This window comes from Onychostruthus taczanowskii, unplaced genomic scaffold (assembly GCF_017590055.1).
Source record: "Onychostruthus taczanowskii isolate IOZ18803 unplaced genomic scaffold, ASM1759005v1 scaffold80, whole genome shotgun sequence".
Lineage (NCBI taxonomy): Eukaryota > Metazoa > Chordata > Aves > Passeriformes > Passeridae > Onychostruthus > Onychostruthus taczanowskii.
Window position 1 is genome coordinate 2,721,576 of NW_024505893.1, and position 19,128 is coordinate 2,740,703.

The 19,128-nt window shown below is 41.4% G+C and overlaps 1 protein-coding gene across 1 annotated transcript in view; it reads left to right on the forward strand.

The window, feature by feature from the left end:
• Positions 1 to 1,923: 1,923 nt before the first annotated feature.
• FSHR (follicle stimulating hormone receptor) overlaps positions 1,924 to 19,128 on the forward strand; it is a 78,680-nt gene continuing 61,475 nt past the window's right edge. The window contains exon 1 of the mRNA XM_041424142.1: positions 1,924 to 2,081. Within this exon, the coding sequence (XP_041280076.1) occupies positions 1,924 to 2,081 (158 nt within the window). The remainder of the gene's footprint in view (positions 2,082 to 19,128) is intronic.

A 19,128-nucleotide genomic window follows, 5' to 3' on the forward strand; every position in this document is an offset into this window, starting at 1 on the left:
TCCTTACTTTTTTTTTCTATGTGAATCTAAATTCTCATCTTGAGGAGGCTTAAATGACTGGGGAGAAAATAACAAACATTTGGTACAACTGGGGTAAGTCTTAAGTTAAGTTTAATAATTATTGTAATTATTTCAAAAATCTTAATTAGTTCTCTCAAGAAACATCTATATTATGAGGCTTGTTTTAAAAGTGAGAATGATGGAAACTTTTGGTCACACAGTTCAGAGAAAAGATGCTGTCTTTTGTCTCACTATATTTGTTAATGCTTTTTGATTATGAAAGAAAAAAGAAAAACCTACAATTAAAAAAAAACTATGACAAACAAGCTAACAGCAGCTTTTAACAAGATTAAGAAATCCTTCCAAGCAATAGGAAGGATTAAATGTGAGTCAGGTTCAGCAGAATCACCCATGGCTCCCTCACTTACTTAAAATGCACATGATTTATAAGCTCTGTGTGTCTGAAACAGCTATTTACAGTTTAAAAGAAAAACAAACAAGCAAAACACTCAAAAAAACAACAGCAAAAAAAAACACAAAAAAAACCCTTTAGGTCAAAATGCTCATTTCAGGTGTCTTGTAGAGAAGCTCCGGTTCCAGGCCATGGCCTGGTGCAGCTTGACTCAGTGACAGCAAAGAGTTCACTGGGCCCCTTCCTCAAGCATTAATATCTGTAGTGAGATAATTTAGATCAATCAAAAAAGTAAATAAAACAGATAGGGACTCAAAGACAAGATTCAACAACCAAGCCTTCTGGATTAATATCTGTAGTGAGATAATTTAGCTCAATCAAAAAAGTAAACAAAACAGATAGGAACTCAAAGACAAGATTCAACATCCAAGCCTTCTGATGATATTCTCGAGGCTGTTTTCCTCCTGTTGTGTCACAAATAGTCATTTGGCAATATTTCTGGGATTTCTGTTCTAGATGATGAAATGAGTTTACCAGTCCACAGGGGCAATTTGGATTGTGGAGTTTTCTTCGGTTTGGGTTCCAATACAGGTGCCAAAGGAAAAAAGGAGATGAATCAGCAACTACAAGAAAAATAATCACAGCTGTGAGAAAAAAGGCATTCTTTAGCTCTGGCTTCAGGTCTATAGAGCTTTTACCCCATGATTCAACAACCAAGCCTTCTGATGATATTCTCGAGGCTGTTTTCCTCCTGTTGTCAGGAGGAAATAGTCATTTGGCAATAATTCTGGGATTTCTGTTCTAGATGATGAAATGAGTTTACCAGTCCACAGGGGCAATTTGGATTGTGGAGTTTTCTTCGGTTTGGGTTCCAATACAGGTGCCAAAGGAAAAAAGGAGATGAATCAGCAACTACAAGAAAAATAATCACAGCTGTGAGAAAAAAGGCATTCTTTAGCTCTGGCTTCAGGTCTATAGAGCTTTTACCCCATGTAGTAGACTATATAAAATAACACCACCTTACTTTTGCCTAGCAGAAATACAAAAGCAGGGGTCCTTGGATCCATGAATGGGAGCATAAATAGTGCCATAAATAGAATGCTTCTCCTTCAGGGACAAAAAGGGTCTAGGCTGTAGAAAGTAAAAATGCTTTGTTGTCACTTGGTCTCACCAAGCAAGACATGAAAAATAGTGTAGCTGAGAAGGAAGAACCTTTCCCCAGCATATTAAAAGAGCCCTGGTTAGTACAGCTGGGCCCCCTGATTTCAACACCACTTGAAATGCAAAATACTTGTGTCATGAAAAATCAGCATTGCTCTTCTCTATCCCCACTCCAACGCCATAAAGGAATCTGGGGTCATGAAGTGAAACTTGCTGAGAAGTCATCCCCTAAGAGCCACATGGTTTGTCCCAGCTTTTGGGGCGGATCTTCCATCCAGGGAGCTGGCCTGGGAGGTCTCTGCGTTCTTCCCTTTCCGATAAAGGGGACGGGCACAGATGTGAAGGCAGAGATGTCTCCAGCCCTCGGCTGCCTGCTGCTGCTGCTGCTCCTGGCGGGCTGCCTGGGATGCCAGCACCACGCCTGCCGCTGCCTGGGCAGGGTCTTCATCTGCCAGGAGAGCCGGGTGCTCCAGGTTCCCCGGGACATCCCTGCCAACACCACCGAGCTGTAAGTGGGGAAAGGGAGCAGTTGGGAGCAGCAGCCTGGTGGATGGCTCTCCAAACGAGCTGCTGCTTGGCGAGCCAAAGGTCAGGATTGCAGGGAGTCGCTTGGGAAACTCCATGCCAGCTGTTTGCAGAGCACAGCCCTTCCTCTGATGCTCACTTAATTACACCTTGAAACTCCTCTCCATTTCTCTGATCGTGCTCATTGAAAGATCTCTCTTAAGAAAGGATTTTGCACGTTATAATAGAAAGTGCAGGCTAAATTTGAAACAAGCATCCTTGGTGCTGTGACAGTAATTTGAAGCATGAAGTCTAAGCTTTCTTTACAGCTTTGCTTTAGTGTTGTCGGAACGTGCAGAGCAACTTGTCTGCCCCAAACAAGTCGATGATGAGTGTTTGTTTGTACTGCAGGAGCTTTCCAAAGGTTTGTGCTTGTTTGCCAAGAAGCAACTTAATGTTTTCCCTTGAAATCTCAAAGGCATTGCAGAAAGGACTCTGATAAACATTCAGAGAGGGATCCTCCTCCACCAGAGGTTGGAGGTTGTGGTTGTGGTTGGAGAGAGTGAACAATGTGAAGATAGAGGAGGGGTTTTGTCTATCTTAAAGCTTCTCATTATTTTTCATAAAAGTAACATGAGCCATAGTGTGTGGCAGCTGTTTTCTGTGTCAGTAGCACAGGCAAGCAATCGAGCTTGCGCAATGGAAAGTACCTAACTGCAAGTGATTGTTTTCCTTTTGATAGTTTTAAGGCAAATATCACCCTTTGCCAACACCCCCACAGACATCTGGCATTGTTACAACCTAAAGCAAAACCAAAAGGAGTAGTCCTGGATGAAGCCTTTGGATAATAGGTGGAGTGGCAAGTTTGAAGGGAGGATACAATGAAGAATTATGTGTCACTAGTTAGAAAAATATACCCCCGTCCCAGTTTTACACACCACAGCATATCCATGGTTATTATGCCACAGTTTTCCTAGGGCAGAAGTTTTGTTTTCTTCAGAAGGAGGAGTTGTTATGCTCACTGACTAAGCAGACTGCAGTGAAAACTTGAGAGAAATGTCTGAATTAACCACAAAAGGTCAGAAAAGTTTAAATCATTCACACAACTAGAGGAAAAACTAATCCATCTGTGATTTAGGTCATCTAAATCCTGAGTGAACTGTGCTCCAGGCATGTACAGCTAATTTTGTTTAATTTTGCTTTGATTGTTTCTTTAGATTACAGAGTTAAGGTCTGCCTTCTAGGGATTAAGCAAAAGCATTTTTTAATTATTTCTGCAAAGAAGTAGAGTATCGCTGAAAAGCACCTGTTAGTAAGATGGGATTTGTTTTCTCCTTGTTAACTTCTCGAGAGTTTGTTGAGGATGCTAATTTATGAGTTCTTAGCACGAGTGTTATTCTCTGAAACAGGCAGAATATAACATTATTGTGACTGAAAACAGCAAACAAATCCTTTCTTCTGCCAGTGCTGTGCAAATACTGGATTTAGAATCTCTCAACTTGACTCTCTTCTCATTTTCTCAAAATAAAACAGCTTTTGGTTTCTCAGGAAGTAATTCAGGTCCTGTTCCATCAGTATAGCCCTGGGACTGATTTCAGCATGCCTTAAAAATTTGAAAACTGCCTAGAGTAGCTTTGAATATACCAAACCTTAGCATTACCAAAGCCAGATACATTAGCTGAAGAGCTATCAAGTGACAAATAAATCTTAGATTTTTCCTCCAGTATCAAGGGGGAAGTCTAGAAAAGTGCTTTCCTTTGCATCTCTCCACTGAGTGCCCACTGGGGTGATTCAGGTGACTAAAATAGGTTTTACTGCTCCAGATGACACTGCAGGTACACTCCTGGTAGCAGGAAAATTTTGCTTTATGTTTTCTCAAAAAGTCTTAATGGGTGAAATGAGTTTTTTGATCAATGTATCAACTCAGGCACAGAAGGCCATGGTGTGTAAGAGCCCTGTACAGGACACAAACAGAGATTTCTTGCTATGAACAGCTCCTTTTTTCACTTAAGAGCTCATTCTGGGAGTCTGGATGCAGTCTGGTTTTATTTAATATAAAGGAGGGGGGTTCACTTCAGTACACTTACAGCTCTTCACCTTCCGTTATGTGATCTTGATAGCTTTCCTAAGTTGTCTTGGAGTCCTTCCCTAGTGCCTTTAAAATGTTGAATAGCATGCTGGTGAATGCTTTAGCGTGAGAACCAGAGCCTGATCAGCCTCAAGCACTTCTCCCTTTGCCGTGTGTTTCTATTTCACTACAGCTGTGTCTGAACTTGGGACACTGGCATGTGGCAGCCAGCTCTGACACTTGGTAGGAAAACTCATGACAGAGGTAAAAATAGGGCCCTCCCTAACAATTATCTCTTTGCCATTGCTGAATTTTTAAATTGTTATTATTTTTTAGTGTTTGAGTGCTGGTCCTGAACACGGGCTGCTGTGCGGGATTTCTTTGTGGTTGGCTTCCCCACAGAGAGAGCTTAGGCTCCAAGGGAAACGAGCTCTGCAGTGTGGTGCATGAGACAGGGGTTTGTTCCTGGCTGGAATAGCATCTGCTTTAGCAAGAGTGCTGCAGAGGGAAGGCTGGTAGCCTCTCAGGGTGAGTGATTTCATTTTGTACTCACCTCGTGGAAACAGAGCAGGGATCAGAATACACATGCTTCCGTCACTCTAATTTCTGCCACATCTACTTTTTCACTTACAGGCCAAAATCTCACGAGAGGATAATCACAGCTTGGTTTGTCCATTGCTTTTTGCAGATTTCCAAGCACTCTGCAGCTGACATGTTCTGAGTGCTTACAGAGAGGCTGTGGTTATTAGCTGCTTTGCTTTATAATCTTTGCCTGGATAGAAGAATTTTTGGTACTTTTTTGTACATACCAAAATGCCTGAGAGATGGCTCTGACTTACAACTTTGGAGTCAATCCATTAGAAACTGGAGACCAGGAGTTCAGATGGGAAATGTAAGCTCACCAATGTCAAGTATTAAAAATTATTTTCCTCGGGGGAAGAGAGGAGGGAGTGACTCAGTAGCAACTGCAGGCAGTTTGCCCTTTGAAGATCTATTCCAGCCTTAAAGTCCAGTGTCAAGTTTTGTAATCCATCATCAGTATTCAGTAGGATTTCATTTATTCATTAGAGGTCTTGCTTTGTAATGCAAACAAAAATAGCATTCTCAGAAGGGATCCTTCTTAAGATTTAACAAACTACTTTAAGTAGAAACATTTGGATAGCACCAAGTAACAAGAAAACAGGAAATGGCCTCAAGCTGTGCCAGGGGCAGTTTAGGTTCAATATCAGAAAAAATTTCTTCCCTGAAAGGATCATCAGGCATTGGAATAGGCTGCCCATGGAAGTGGTGGAATCACCATCCCTCTAAGTGTTGTGGATGTGGCACTTGGGGACATGGTTGAGTGCTGAACAAGATGGTGCTGGCTTCACAGTTGGACTCAATTATCTGGGAGTTCTTTTCCAGCCATAATGATTCCATGATTCTAGGAGGCAGTTTAGCCATTGTCAGAGCAGTTTAGAGCTATGTTATATAGAGTGTTTTCTCCCAAGCATCTGCAAACTATAAACAGCAGGGTTTTTACTTGCTTGCTGCATAGGTGTTTTTTTACAATTGCTCAAGGATATTTACTTTAGACTATCAAGTCAAGGCTGAGTAGATGTCTGAGCACTAAAACATCAGCTGCCTAGAAATAGCAAGTCCTGTGTTGTGTATTGAGGAGTCAGATGTGCTTCCCAGCTACAGAAGCTGCAAATGATGTGAATTGTAGCTGCAACACTGTTATTGACAGCTGCAATTAGGATGTTTCTTTATTCTTTCACACTTAGAGTTGAAATTACACTGAAACCTGCAAACAGCTACACTTCTTGCATTGGTGTTTATACTGATGGACTGACCTTAACCTAAGAAAGGCAAGGTGTGAGAGGATAAAGTAAACTAACAAAATTAAGACCCATGAAGCTTTGAAGTCTCTGTGTTGTGGTGGTAAATCATACAATCAATAAACCCACATTTTTTCAGGAATGAGATGAGAATGTTTTCACAGCAGAGCATATTGAAAATGTATTACATGCTGACTAAAGCCTTTTTAATTATTTTAGTTTTTAATTCAAACCAGCTTTGCATCTGTTAGGGTTACATTCTTCTCTTCCTGAATTTATGATCAGTTCCTACTTTGAAACAGAAAGCAACAGAGTTGCTGTAAGATTGCTGTCTGTATATCAGTCCAGTAGTCCAATGCTTAGGCTGGATTCTGTATTTGACATTTTAATTGGGAGGATAAAAAGAAATAGGCAGGTCATAAGAAAGGAAGAGAAGGAAACAGAAGAAAATTACACAAAAGGATAATAAACTCAGCAGAACAGATCCAAAGATATATATATATATATATATATATATATATATATATATTTACAGAAACATTCAATTCCTAAACCTTCAGGGGCTTTTCAACACAAGGAGTTACATTGCACACAATGGAAGCTGCTTTGCAGTGCAGTACTCTGCTAGTTTATTCCTGATGCTATAAATAAATACCTGCACATGGTTCTCACCTTACTTACAGGGTCTGCAGCTTGATGCATGTATGAGAGAGGTATGGCCAAGTCTGAAGACGTATAGTTGTGTGTGTGTGTGTATATACATATATATATATATATACACATGTATGTATGTATAAAATATATCTCTGAAATGAAAGTGCATCCGCTTAAAATTTAATGACTCGCTAAATCACTGAGCTTTTTGCAGGGAAACAGTGAAAGCCAAGACTTGATTTTGTTTGCATGCAGCACTGGGAGGATACCAAGCTGATGCCCTTTGCTGGGGTCAACTACAGATAGATTCTCTCAATGTATCAATTCTGTTTTTTCCAGCAGTCTCTGTTATACACATGCGCGCACACACACACAAAACAGCCTGTGTCACATCCCCACACAGCTGAAACCAGGCAAAATGGGCTCCTGGGCTGATGAGCTCCACGTCCTGAAATCAAGCCTCTCTGTTAGACATTTTAGATATGTTCTGCTTCAGTTCCTACAAAGAATCAAAACATGCCTAGTGAATGAGATAATAATAAATGTTTTTTCTAAAGTGTTTGGAAGATTAAAGTAGTCATTTGTAGGAGTTACATTTTCTTGTCTCAAATATGGTGTCTTCATCTTGTGTGTCTCCCCATTCAAGTCATTAATATAGTTAAAAACCCAGGAGAGTTTGACAGTAATGTTATTCATGAGATGGGATCTGGTAAATACCAAAGTTAGTGTTGAGGCACAGCAGGAAAGAAAAGCCCTACTAAGATGTGAAATTTGTAGTTTTAAACTAAACTGTGGTAAAAATGGGGAAGCTGGTTAGCCTAAGGGACATTGCAAAGTAGGATGGAGGTCTGTCTTTTGCTTCTCCAACAAGAACATGAATCACTAAGCAGATTTGAGGAGTCATGATTCACTGGTGTCACCCAGCCATTAATTTCCTCTGCTCTGAATGGTATGTTAGGCTAAACACTTCAACAGTATGGATGATTTCCTAGCTTCATTTACTCCCCTTACAACAGTTTCTCACAACTCATCAGTTTTCACTCTGCAGAAGTAAAACACAGTATTTCAGACTTTGTTGCGTTCTCGTGTCTAATACTACAATGTATTAACTCCATCTCTCATCCCATGCAGGGACACTTTGGCACAGGGAATCCTTTGAGTATCACTCAAAGATGACTGCTGCTGGCTGGGAGAGCAGAGCATAGTCAGAGCTCCAGGGAAATGCTTTCATGAGTTTGAGTGACATTAAAGTGCTTATGTGACTCAGTCTCAGCTTCAGTGAGCTGCCTTCCTGTCCCTCACCTAGGGAGCTGAGGAGGGTATTTATGAAGAGAGGAATGCAGACAGGGGTATGTGTGTGGGTGCCACTGATGCTCTGACCCAGCAGGGTACAAGCTGCTGTACTGTAAGAGCTACCAAGCCAGGCTAATTCATCTGTTATCCTTGTATTTGTCCATGCAGTTGTGCTTTCAGCTCCTCAGTCAGGTTTACGCATGGCGTCTTGGGAATTTGAGTTAATATTTTTCTAGATCAGACACTTAGCAGATTCATATAAGCATTGCAGTCTTGAAGAGTAAAGCTTATTATCTCCCTCAATATTGCAGGTCATGCCACTTAAATAAAAAAAATAAAATTAAAAAAGCTTCTCAAATACTTGATAATTCAAGATAAACTTCTGAGATGATTTCTGGAGAAGAGATCCCCAGTGGGACGTGTCTTTAAAAGCTGCAAATCCCATTCCTCTGGAAAAGTATCACACACAAAATGTGTCACCTGATAAGCCAGCAGGAACACGTCTGCTGTGCACCTCCAGGGTTTTCTTTGCAGATGCTGAGGGGGTCTCATCAGGCTGACATGTCACTGGAAACACTGCTTGTGTGAGAGTTTAACAAGGGTGACAGAAGAGAGTGGATGAGGAATGCCACAAAAGCAGGAAAAGAGTTGCCCAGAGGAGAGATTATAAGAATATACTTCCCAAAGGGAGAGCTGCTCTAACTGCCAGCAGTGTGTGTGCAGGAGGGGGTCCTGCAGAGGCAAGCAGAGTTATCTGCCAAAGAAAAATAAGCAAACCTGTGAGACATCCAACTGAGGAGCCAAAGAAACCCATGCAGAGTTCAACATGCCTCACTCTCTCCTCTCTTGTTGGCAGTTTAGTTTAGTTAGTTCTGCTTAACTTTCCCGAGTCCTTGTGCAGGCAAGTTAAAAGATAATTGGGGTGGGCTCACAGTTAATTTAAATTGTCATAGCTTCATTAACTTCAGTGAAAAGAGCTCCATTCATTTTCGCCATCTGGCAATGGGGAGCTCTCTCAGCCATGTGTTGTTCATTTTGGAAGCAGCTGATTGGGAATGAGTGTGTGTGTCTCTGTGTGTGTGTGTCCAGTAAACAAGGTAGTTTAGGCACAAAAGACAGGTATTATTTTTCATAGCAGTCTATTAGTTTTACACAGTGAGGGGCAAGAACTCTGGTAGGAAAAGACACTTTTCTTTGTTTAGGACCTTGACCTTTTGAGACAAAATCTGTAAATTATTTCACACACTTTGCCTGTGGTTTGATTGGGCTGCTCTTATTAGCAGTGAAATTTAAGTCATTAAAATGAAGTTTATTTCAAATTATAGGTCAGACCAAGCATGGATTTCATCTAAGAGTATAGAAAATTATTTCTTATAATTGTCTCACGTACACTATAATAAGGAGCCTGATTTCTGCCTTTTACTCAGGTCTAATTTCTTTGATCTTGAGGGTCTAGGGTCTGAAAAGCTTGCGGTTTGTTTACTTTTGCTGGATGTTTTCTTCCAACTATCCTTAGGTCTTTCAGGAGCTCAGCCTGGAAGGTAAGGATGCTTTTTATCTCCCATTACCTTATCAAGCCACCTACAATCATTTGCTCCTGAGTAGCTAGAGAAGAACTTACAGACTGTTATTATATGCAGAGGGAGATATGTGTCTGAGTGAAATGAAAACAGCCCCCAACCCAGCTCAGCTGAACAAATCCTTGCTTTTCATAAGTATATTGAGCTTGCTGAGCCTCCCTCTTTGCCTGGACTAACTAAATAATGCTGTATCCTTTAATGTAACCTACTCAGATCTTCCTATAAACAGGACAGCCTCAATTTTAAGCATTTACTCACTGGGTGAGCTGCAGACTGAAGCTTTCAGCTCTGCTCACTCTCTTATCTATTCAAGAATGCTATTACTAGTCAACATTTTAATGTATTTGCCTGGAAAGTCTGTTTTGTGAGCACCATGATTCTGAGAATGGTCCTATTGACATAGAGTTTCCCCATATCCACGTACATGAGGATGTACTTTCTGATATGGATCCTTGTCCAAATACAGCCAGTTAATTGGAATTTATTTGTAAATATTTATTAGTCAGGAATCTCTGAATCTTCAGTGATTTTCCAAAAACACTGTGTGCATAAACATGCAGCGGGGAAAAATTCCAAGTTTTTAGTGTTGCATTCATCTTGTGTTTGAGAGTGGAGCCAGGGGGGAATATACTTGCAAATGGAGATCAGAAGATTTTTTTTATTATTATTTGAAATAGTAGCATGCAATGAAGAACTGGATGGTCTATGTGAAGATTGAAAAAGAAAGTGGTGCTTGTTTTCTCGGGAGATTTTTCTGGCGTCCCATATTTATGTTCTAAAACTTTGGGATACCATGGGATACTCATAAAGCCATCTTCCCTCCCTCTTACCCCAAAACCAGATCCTAGCCCAAGAAGTGTGCCCACACACCTGTGTATGTGCACAGGGTGTCTGTGTTTAACTTCTTCCTATGCCAGTTTGGCCCTGGGCAAAGAGGATGAGATTGGGAAACACTAGTGTGGATCTACAGCTGTAACTCCTAAAATGGCCCAGGCTCAGGTGAGAGAGTAATAATGGTAGGAGGGACCCTCTTCCTGTCCCTTTTTCCCAAAACCAGGAGCATGGGATGGGAAGAAGTGATATGTGGTTATCTGAGGTTGGTTTTCTTCACTGAGAAGGAGGCAGGCTAAGAATTATAATGGTTTTCTTTTGGACACACCTTTGGAAGCCTTTTAATGGTTTCATATTCTGTGCTATGTCATGTGCTTAGAAATAATCTCTAATGTAACAGCCTGCCTTCACTTGGCTTTGAGAGGTTTGGATTTCAGGGCTTACCTTCAGCATAAGTTTTGATTTCTTTTTTTCACCATCACAAGGTACAAACATATTAGGCTATCGCCTTTAGTAGCCCAATAGACATTTTTGAGGGCCAGACCCTTTGTAAAAGGGTATCCTATTCTGTGGGAAACATTCATGCCTGTGAGAGCCACAGACATTCACTGAGGCAAGAAAGCACATCCGTCTCCACCTGTGCTGCTTCCTCTGGCATCTCCAGTCTCTCCACTGGCTTTAAAAAAAAACACCAACGGCCAAATGAATTTTTTCCTTCTTGATAACTACTGGGAAGCAATCAATTCTGAAGAGTCATTCCTTGGAGTCCAATCTCCCAGCAAGAATATTTGTAGACACACATAAATTTCTGAGCAAGGAAGGTATAAGTAGAGGGGCTGTAAACCCATGGAAAGACAGTGGGTTGAAGCTGAAAAACTTCTCTCGTCCCCAAAGTTTTCTTTGGCCAACAGCGCTGCTATGGAAATTTTTGCTTTTCATTTTTGGCAAGTGAAGAGTCATAAAAGCAGCACAGGCTGTGCTAGGAATGACAGAAGACCAAGAGCTGCCTTGGAAGAACAACATTCTAGGTGGAATGACTGGTTTGGGGAAATACTCGCTGCATCCGAATCCCACGAGCTGCAATTTCCTATCTGCATTATATTGTTGCCATGGCAGATGAAACCCAGACCTCATTCTCCAGTCCTTTGAAATCAGCATTAGTGGCCCCTGTGAGGGAATACCCTACAAGAAAATCCAGGGTCTGATTCCACAGGCGTTCATACACATCCTAATTGCTTGCCCAGGCTGCTCCGCTGCTTCCCGGTGGGACAAATCGCAGGTGTAAAAGTACCTGTCTGTACTGATTTGCAGATTCAGGACTTTGTGCCATTGCAGTAGACAGGAAACCACTGTGGGGAAAAATAAAATGGGTGTTGAACACACAAATGAAATCATTTTTTAAAAGATTGAATTTGTTTTAAATTATTAGGGGAGATTTTAATTGTTTTAATAGGCCACATGGAATTGATAAAACTGTCTTAAGGCTCACAAAGTTTTCTGTCTTAACAGATTTCACAATATTCCTGGTAAGTATAAGTATGTAAATGTAATTTTATCCATTACAGTAACTGCAAAGCTATGGGTTGCAAGAGACGAGCAATTTCCCAAGAGTACAGGGTTTAACCCAGTGGCTTAGCCTCACCTTATTTACCAGACTGTTCTCCTATGGCAAAATGTTTCCCTTTTCCAAATATCAAACAAAAAAAAATACCTCTTGCATATTTGTATTTCTTTCTAATAACTATTTTTCAGCAGAGAAAGTTATAACTCTACTAATTTTTAATGTCAAGTGAGGCATAAAGTTTCAGGGCTTTTTCCCTCAAATGCATTTTTATTGACTTGGTACATCTGCATCATCACCTTTTCCACTTTCTTCCTTTCTGTACTTTTCTTGTATCAGTTTCTGTCACTGTATTAGAAGAGCAGCATTTCACAGCAGTGTTACAGTCAGTAATTTAAAGACAGCTGAGGTGGAGGTTTTGTGAGTATTTCAATTATGGCTAACGGTTGGCTCTGTTATGGTCAGTAGGACTGCCTATGGAGCACTAATTGGAAGGTTTTCACCCTTTTATGAGTTTAATTGCTCTCTGTATATTTCTCCTTAGCTAAATATCTCCGTAAATGCATGAATGTTGCATCTACAGGAATTTTTTAGTATATGTTTACAGTATTCATATAACAAACAATATTTCTTTGACTTCCTTCATTTCTCTACATGTTATTGCTGCTTTATGTCAGTGTGGCTGAGTGCACTGCCTGGGCCCACACCCCAGAAATCATGTTGGCTTTTGAACACTTTACCCTAGAAATTGGAGCATGTCCATGCTCAGCTTAACAGAGCACTGTACAGGCTGGACAAAGAGCCAGCAGTTTCCATGAAGTTCCCACTGAGGAGTGGATTGATTCCCATTCCCTTGCATGTACTGATGCCCTGATCTAGTGGGGACAGCTTGTAGCCTCAGGGCTGTGGTTCAGCACCAGCTCAGGCTTTGCCATTTTGTTTGTCTGGTGAGAGTCGTAAACGCTGTCTGGAAGAGACATTCCGGCGACACTGGAAATCAGGGAGACTGGGTCTTTGTTCAAGGCTTTGACAGACTTTGCCTTTTTTTTGCCCCCGGTGTCAGGCTGCCAGGAGCCGGCCTTGGTTCTAGGTGTGGATTCGTCTCTTTGGTGTCCTCCGGGCTGAGCGCACGGTGGTTATCAGCTGAAACAGGCAATGAGGCAAGGGGTGCCTCAGAAGTTCCTGCTTGCGTCTCCTTGAAGATTTTCTGCATTCCACAGAAAACTTGTTAACCTCTGATCTGGTGGGGTGGCAGACTGCTATTTTTATTAGCCTGACTTGCCAGCTAGAGTACATCTTTATAATGTCCATTGTGTAAAGGAGTTTATAGATTTCCGTAAAACACCACGTGCTGGTATCCTACCTTTATGAACAGCTTTGGGCTTCAGCCTATGTTGCATAGCAACACTCAGAATTTTGTTAGTCTGACCTCAAGAGATTCAGGATGGTTCTTAATCCTAGAAGCCCAAAAGTCCCAGAAACCTTGAGCTTCAATAAGATGCCAACTGCTTTTCTAAAAATGGCCCAAAGAAGGAAAAAGGTGTACCCAGGCTGTGTGGAGGTCTAAGTTTCATTTTCAACATCAAGTATAGCACCAGTGTGGGAGTTTCCATGCCTTTGAGTTCCTCCCTAGTGAAAGGTCTTTTTCCAACCTCAGTATCTGTATTTCAGCAGCTGCCTAATAGAAGCTACTGCTCATGTTTCCTCTGCCAGCCTGCTTAGGAACATGCTTTCCAAGCTATGCCTAGCTTGCATAGTCATCTGAATGGTCTTTGCCCTTGCTGATCTTATTGAAGAAGAGGTGATGGAAAATACTGCCCAGAAAGAAAACAGTGTCAAACCAATCACTAATCATTCCCTGCTATCTCCATGCTGAAATAGTAATACTCACAGAGAGGCTACTTCTGCTAGATAAAGGATAATCACCTGAAACATCTGTGTGCCTTGGAAGATTACCCTTGAGTGAAGGAGATAGGAAAATCAAAAAGCATAAGGAAAGGCAGAAAATATTTTGTTTGTGGCTTTCTGTATTTTCAATGCTTCTATATAGGATGAAGAAGAGATTACAATGCTTAATTTCTGTTTTGCCTCTTTGACAGTAAGACCAGTTTTCCTCAGGGCAACCAGCCCCCTGAGCTGGTAGACCGGGGTACCCCCTGTAATTCAGGAGGAAGTAATTAGTGGTATGCTGGGCCACTTGAAAACTCACAAGTCTATGGCACCAGATGTGATTCACCCAAAGACACCAAGAGAGCTGGTGGAAGGGCTCACCAAGCCACTCTCCCTCATTTACCATCAGTCCTGCTTAACCAGGGAAGTCCCAGACAACTGGAGGTTGGACAATGTCACATCCATCCACAAGAAGAGCTGGAAGGAGCATCCAGGAAACTACAGGCCTGTCAGTCTGATCTTGGTGCCAGGGAAGGTTGTGGAAGAGCTCACCTTGAGTGTGACCACAAGTGCTCACAGTGTGAGCACATAGAGGATAACTAAGGAATCAGGCTCAGTCAGCAGGGGTTTAGGAAAGGCATGTCCTGTCTGACCAGCCTGGCTGTTTATGACCAGGTGACCCTCATCCCTAGTGGAAAGCCTGTGGATATAGTCTGCCTGGACTTCAGTACAGTATTTAATGCTGTCTCCCACAGCATTCTTCTGGAAAAGCTGGCAGCCCACGGCTTGGACGGGTGCACTCTTGGCTGGGTAAAGAACTGGCTGGATGGCTGGGCCCAGGGAGTGGTGGTGAACAGTGCCATGCCCAAGGTGCCTAGTGGTGTCACCCAGGGCTCAGTACTGGGCCAGTCCTGGTCAATATCTTTATTGATGATCTGGATGAGGGTATCAAGGGCACCCTTGATTGCAGACCACACCAAGCTGGATGGGAGTGTTGATCTGCTGAAGGGCAGGAAGCTCTGCAGAGAGATGTGTACAGGCAGGATAGGTGGGCTGAGACCCAGTATGAGGTTCAGCAAGACCAGGTGCTGGTCCTGCTCTTAGACTACAACAACCCCATGGAGTGCTAAAGACTGGGGGCAGAGTGGCTGGAAAGCTGCCCAGCAGGAAAGGACCTTGAGGTGCTGGTTGACAGCACTGAACATGAGCCAGAGTGTGCCCAGGTGGCCAAGAGGGCCAATGGCATCCTGGCCTGGATCAGCAAGAATGTGGCCAGCAGGAGCAGGGCAGTGGTTGTCCCCCTGTACTTGGCACTGGTGAGGCCACACCTGAAGTGCTGTGTCCAGTTCTGAGCCCCTCACTACACGGAGACATTGAGGGGATGGAGAGACTCCAGAGAAGGGCAATGAAGCTGGGGAAGGGGCTGGAGAGGGAGTCCAAAAGCAGCAGAGAATATTCTTTTAAACAATGCAGCCTTGTAAACAGAGCCCTGGGAAATAAACATCCTTTACAACTGTCAAACTCAGAGCAAATGTTCATTTTCTCATTGCCAGAGGCATTTCTTAATCTGAGAAAGTGAGAGAGAATGGCTGCGATCATACCTACTCTTTGAACAATCTATTTGCAAGAATAGATATGAATGTCACACTAAAAAAAAAAAAAAAAAAAAAAAAAAAAAAAAAAAAAAAAAAAAAGTAGTTGGCTATTGAGGTGAAATAATCAAAAGGGCTGAAATAACAAGCACTGCATCTAACCCAACAGGTCAAGGGGTATAAATTAGCAGCACATTTTCTTGACAAAGTCATCAGCTACAAAATCCATGCATTCTCACATTTTTTTGCAAGGCCAACTTGTCTTTGAAACTTAAAAGACTTTTTACCATGTAAAACAGAGGAAAAAGATAGGAGATTCTGCAAAGAAGCTACAATTAGAGTAATGTTGCAGACCTTTGAAATAAATCTGAGGGAACACATAATGATTCTCGAAAGGTAAGTGTGAAACTTCACAGGGACATTTCTGGTTCAGTGATTGATGCTGACTGTCATTTTTTCTTGCCCTTAAGCTAAACGAAACATGGTTAACCAAGCCTCTTGCAGCAAATTCTATCAGCTAGATAAGATGTGCAGCACTTAATGTACAGAATGTTGGCTGATTGTGGATGTCGCCAGAGAAGAATGTGAGGCCAACTCATTTTTTGTTAGAAACTCTGATTGGGACAATTCCATCTCAGCATGAAGAGATTATCACTGCCCCACTGCTTGGTTAACCTCTGTTCCCATTATTCAGGTTTCTGCATGCAATAAATTGTCTGTCCAATACATATTGAAAAATCAGTGGTAGAATTCCTATTGATTTCCCTTGGACTGTGTCATAATATTGGGCCCAGTCTTTTGCTGCATTACTTTAGCACTTGGTCATCAGCGCTGAATTGTCAGCTAACAGAAGCCAAGGAGTCATGGCAATGTGTTTCTCATGTGATTCATGAATGGATGTTTAGAATAAAAGGAGAGGATTAGAAATAGCCAAGTTCTTATACAGCTTATACCCTTTAATTACCTTCTGTCACAGTAAGTTATCATTGTTTTTAATTTAGCAGATGCCCTCAGACTGGCAAGATATGCTGTTTCATCCCAGCTGGAAGTGTTGGTTGGTTTTTTGGGGTTTTTTTTTTGGTTTTTTGTTTTTGTTTTTTTTTTTAATTTTAATGAGACATCAAGGAGGTGGAAGGAGAGCAGGGGTTTCAGGCACCCTGAAATCCGGTACTGTATCTTATGTTTCCCTAACTCTCTCTTCAAGGTGAGCAGCCAAGATAAGCCAATGATCTGCAGCCCATCTAATTTGTTTTTACATCATTTTCTTAAATTGTCTTATGTGCAATAATCATTACAGTGTAAGTGACACTGCTGGGAAAATCAATTCTTCCTCACTGAATAGAAAATAAATTACACTACGCTTGAATCATAATTGGTATTTTGTTTATTTTGTTGGACTTGAAGTTAACCACTGGGTACTTTGGCCAGGAAAGTTCTGTGTCTTCTGGCAAAGGCACTGCTTGCTATAAACATGAAGGAATCTACTTCCAATCGAAATGTAATAAAAAATGTTCATGGATCTACACTGAATTTTCTGTCAGATGTTCAATATTACGTCCTTGAAGACTATAAAATCTCTGAATATTTATTAGCAAGATGGAAGTCTATTCCAGATAGGCTTTGAACCACGCTCGCCACTGGAGCATGTGAATGACTTTCAGTAGTACATCTGTCATATATTCTATTATTACAAGATTACTATTCCTCTTCTGCTGTTTATCTATAATTCAACCACAACAATGAAAAATACTCTTATGTGCTATTCATGAGCACAAATCCCACATAACTGATGCCAGCTTTTCAGCCTGAGGATGAATGGGAGTTAGCAGAGGTTATCAGCACCTTGCATTGTTCTCACACATCTAGGGTGTTATACTATAGTGTGCCAAAAACTTCTTCAGTTTTACTATATTTGATACAATAAATTCAGGACTGCTAGTTTGTACTTGGCTTAAATTTAACAAAAAGTTTCACTGGAGGGGAAGAAAAGGGGGCTGGGTTTGTTTAAGTGCTTTAATTTTCTGTGTGACTCTTACTCCTCAGAGCAGGTGCTTGGGTTGTTCAGGATGAAATCCCTGTGATGAAAGGGGAGCTCCTCAGTGACCAGGTCCTCCCATCAGTAAGACACTGCAGCTTCCCAGGAGCAAAGTCCCTTTGGAAAAAAAGAATCCAACAAAACAAGCAAAAAGGATAAAGGAGAAAACAGGTGCCTGTGTGTACCTATCCCCTCCTATTGCCCAAAGCCTGACTGAAGTTAATTCACCTCCCTTGTTCCCCTCCAGTCGATAACGCTTGGCTGAGCGCTGGGGTTAGAGAGAAATTCTGAGTGTTCTCCAGCACCCTTTCCTAACCTACTCGTGGAAATAGACTTTTCCAGTGACCTGACCAAGAATTTCTTCACCTGAGCATTAAATCCCATATATAATGCAGGATACTTGGTGCTTGCTTATCTATTTAGTTCTGTCCTCCCTGTAAATTCCTGCATTTATCTTCAGGGAAAAAAATATTATTTTTTGGGCTTTTATTTATTATTTTGGGTTTGGGTTTTTTGTTGTTTTTTTTTTTTTCCTTCTGGGGAAAAGAAAAGGGAGTCTGTGTTTATGTTTGGATAACCTGGAGTATTTTCAGTATCCAGCTCTGTGTACAGCTGTTCTGGGAGAGATACTGAAAAGCTGCAAGTGGATTCTTTCCCCATCTTATCACATTCAGACAAGAGAAGACACCCCTTGGCTTATAATGATAAGCAACAGCCTTGATCGATTTGATCTGTGCTTTTGTTCTTCTTCATAATCTGAGCTATTGATTCTATTTATTAAAACTAATTTAAAAAACACAAGCCCTGAGTGCTCTGCTGTTCCAGATCAGGCTGCTCCTGGCAGTCTGATCTGAAGCTAATCCATTCACTGCTGATTTATTTTCACTTTGTTTTCAAGCAGAGTTCTGTTCTGTTTCAATTTTTTTTGGTTCTTGCTTCTCTCTGAGAAAAAAAGGCATTTTGTTTCACACCTCCAGTGCAAGTAGGGACATTTAGATTTCTTTTTCTGATATATGAAGTGAACTCAGGAAAGTTTACCTGACTCTTTTTCAAGCAGGTTTTTGTTCAGAAGGTGGCCCACTGTGTATTGTTCTCTGTTGTCTTAAAGCACTACCTTCATGCTAGAAAAAAAAAAAGGTATTTGCTTAAATGCACTCAATCTTGCCATCTTGGGGTTCACAGGAGTCACCATGTCCCTAAACTAAGGGCCAGCAGAGGAAATCTTTCCCCTGTACTTCCTGGGAAGCACAGGTTTCTCTAAGGGCTGGTTGATAGTTCTCTAAAAATAAATACCTTTATTCAGACTTAGATAAATAGAATGAAGCCCTTATTATTCCAAACAGATTAAAAGAAGAACCTTAAGGAGACAGACACTTTTCAGCACCAAGTGGACTTTTAGTTTCTGGGCAAAGATCAGCATTTAGTGACTTCATGATATTTTATTTACTGTGGGCGCATTTTGTTAGTGATGCTATTGGGTTTTCTTTTCCCTGGTTTAACACAATTATTTAAATCTTTAACCTTCAAATTATTTGGCTGGTTCAAAGCTGAGTGTCCTGCTTGTGCCGGGACTACATATTGTGCCTACTGCATCTTTCAGTGTTTGCTGCTGTAATGTATTCTTTCCACAGTAAAAAAACATCACAGTCAGTTCCTAATTCATGCTGAGATCTGCTTGGTCATCCTCACAGTCTAAAGCCTGCAATTTCTTTTGCAGCATGTCAGAG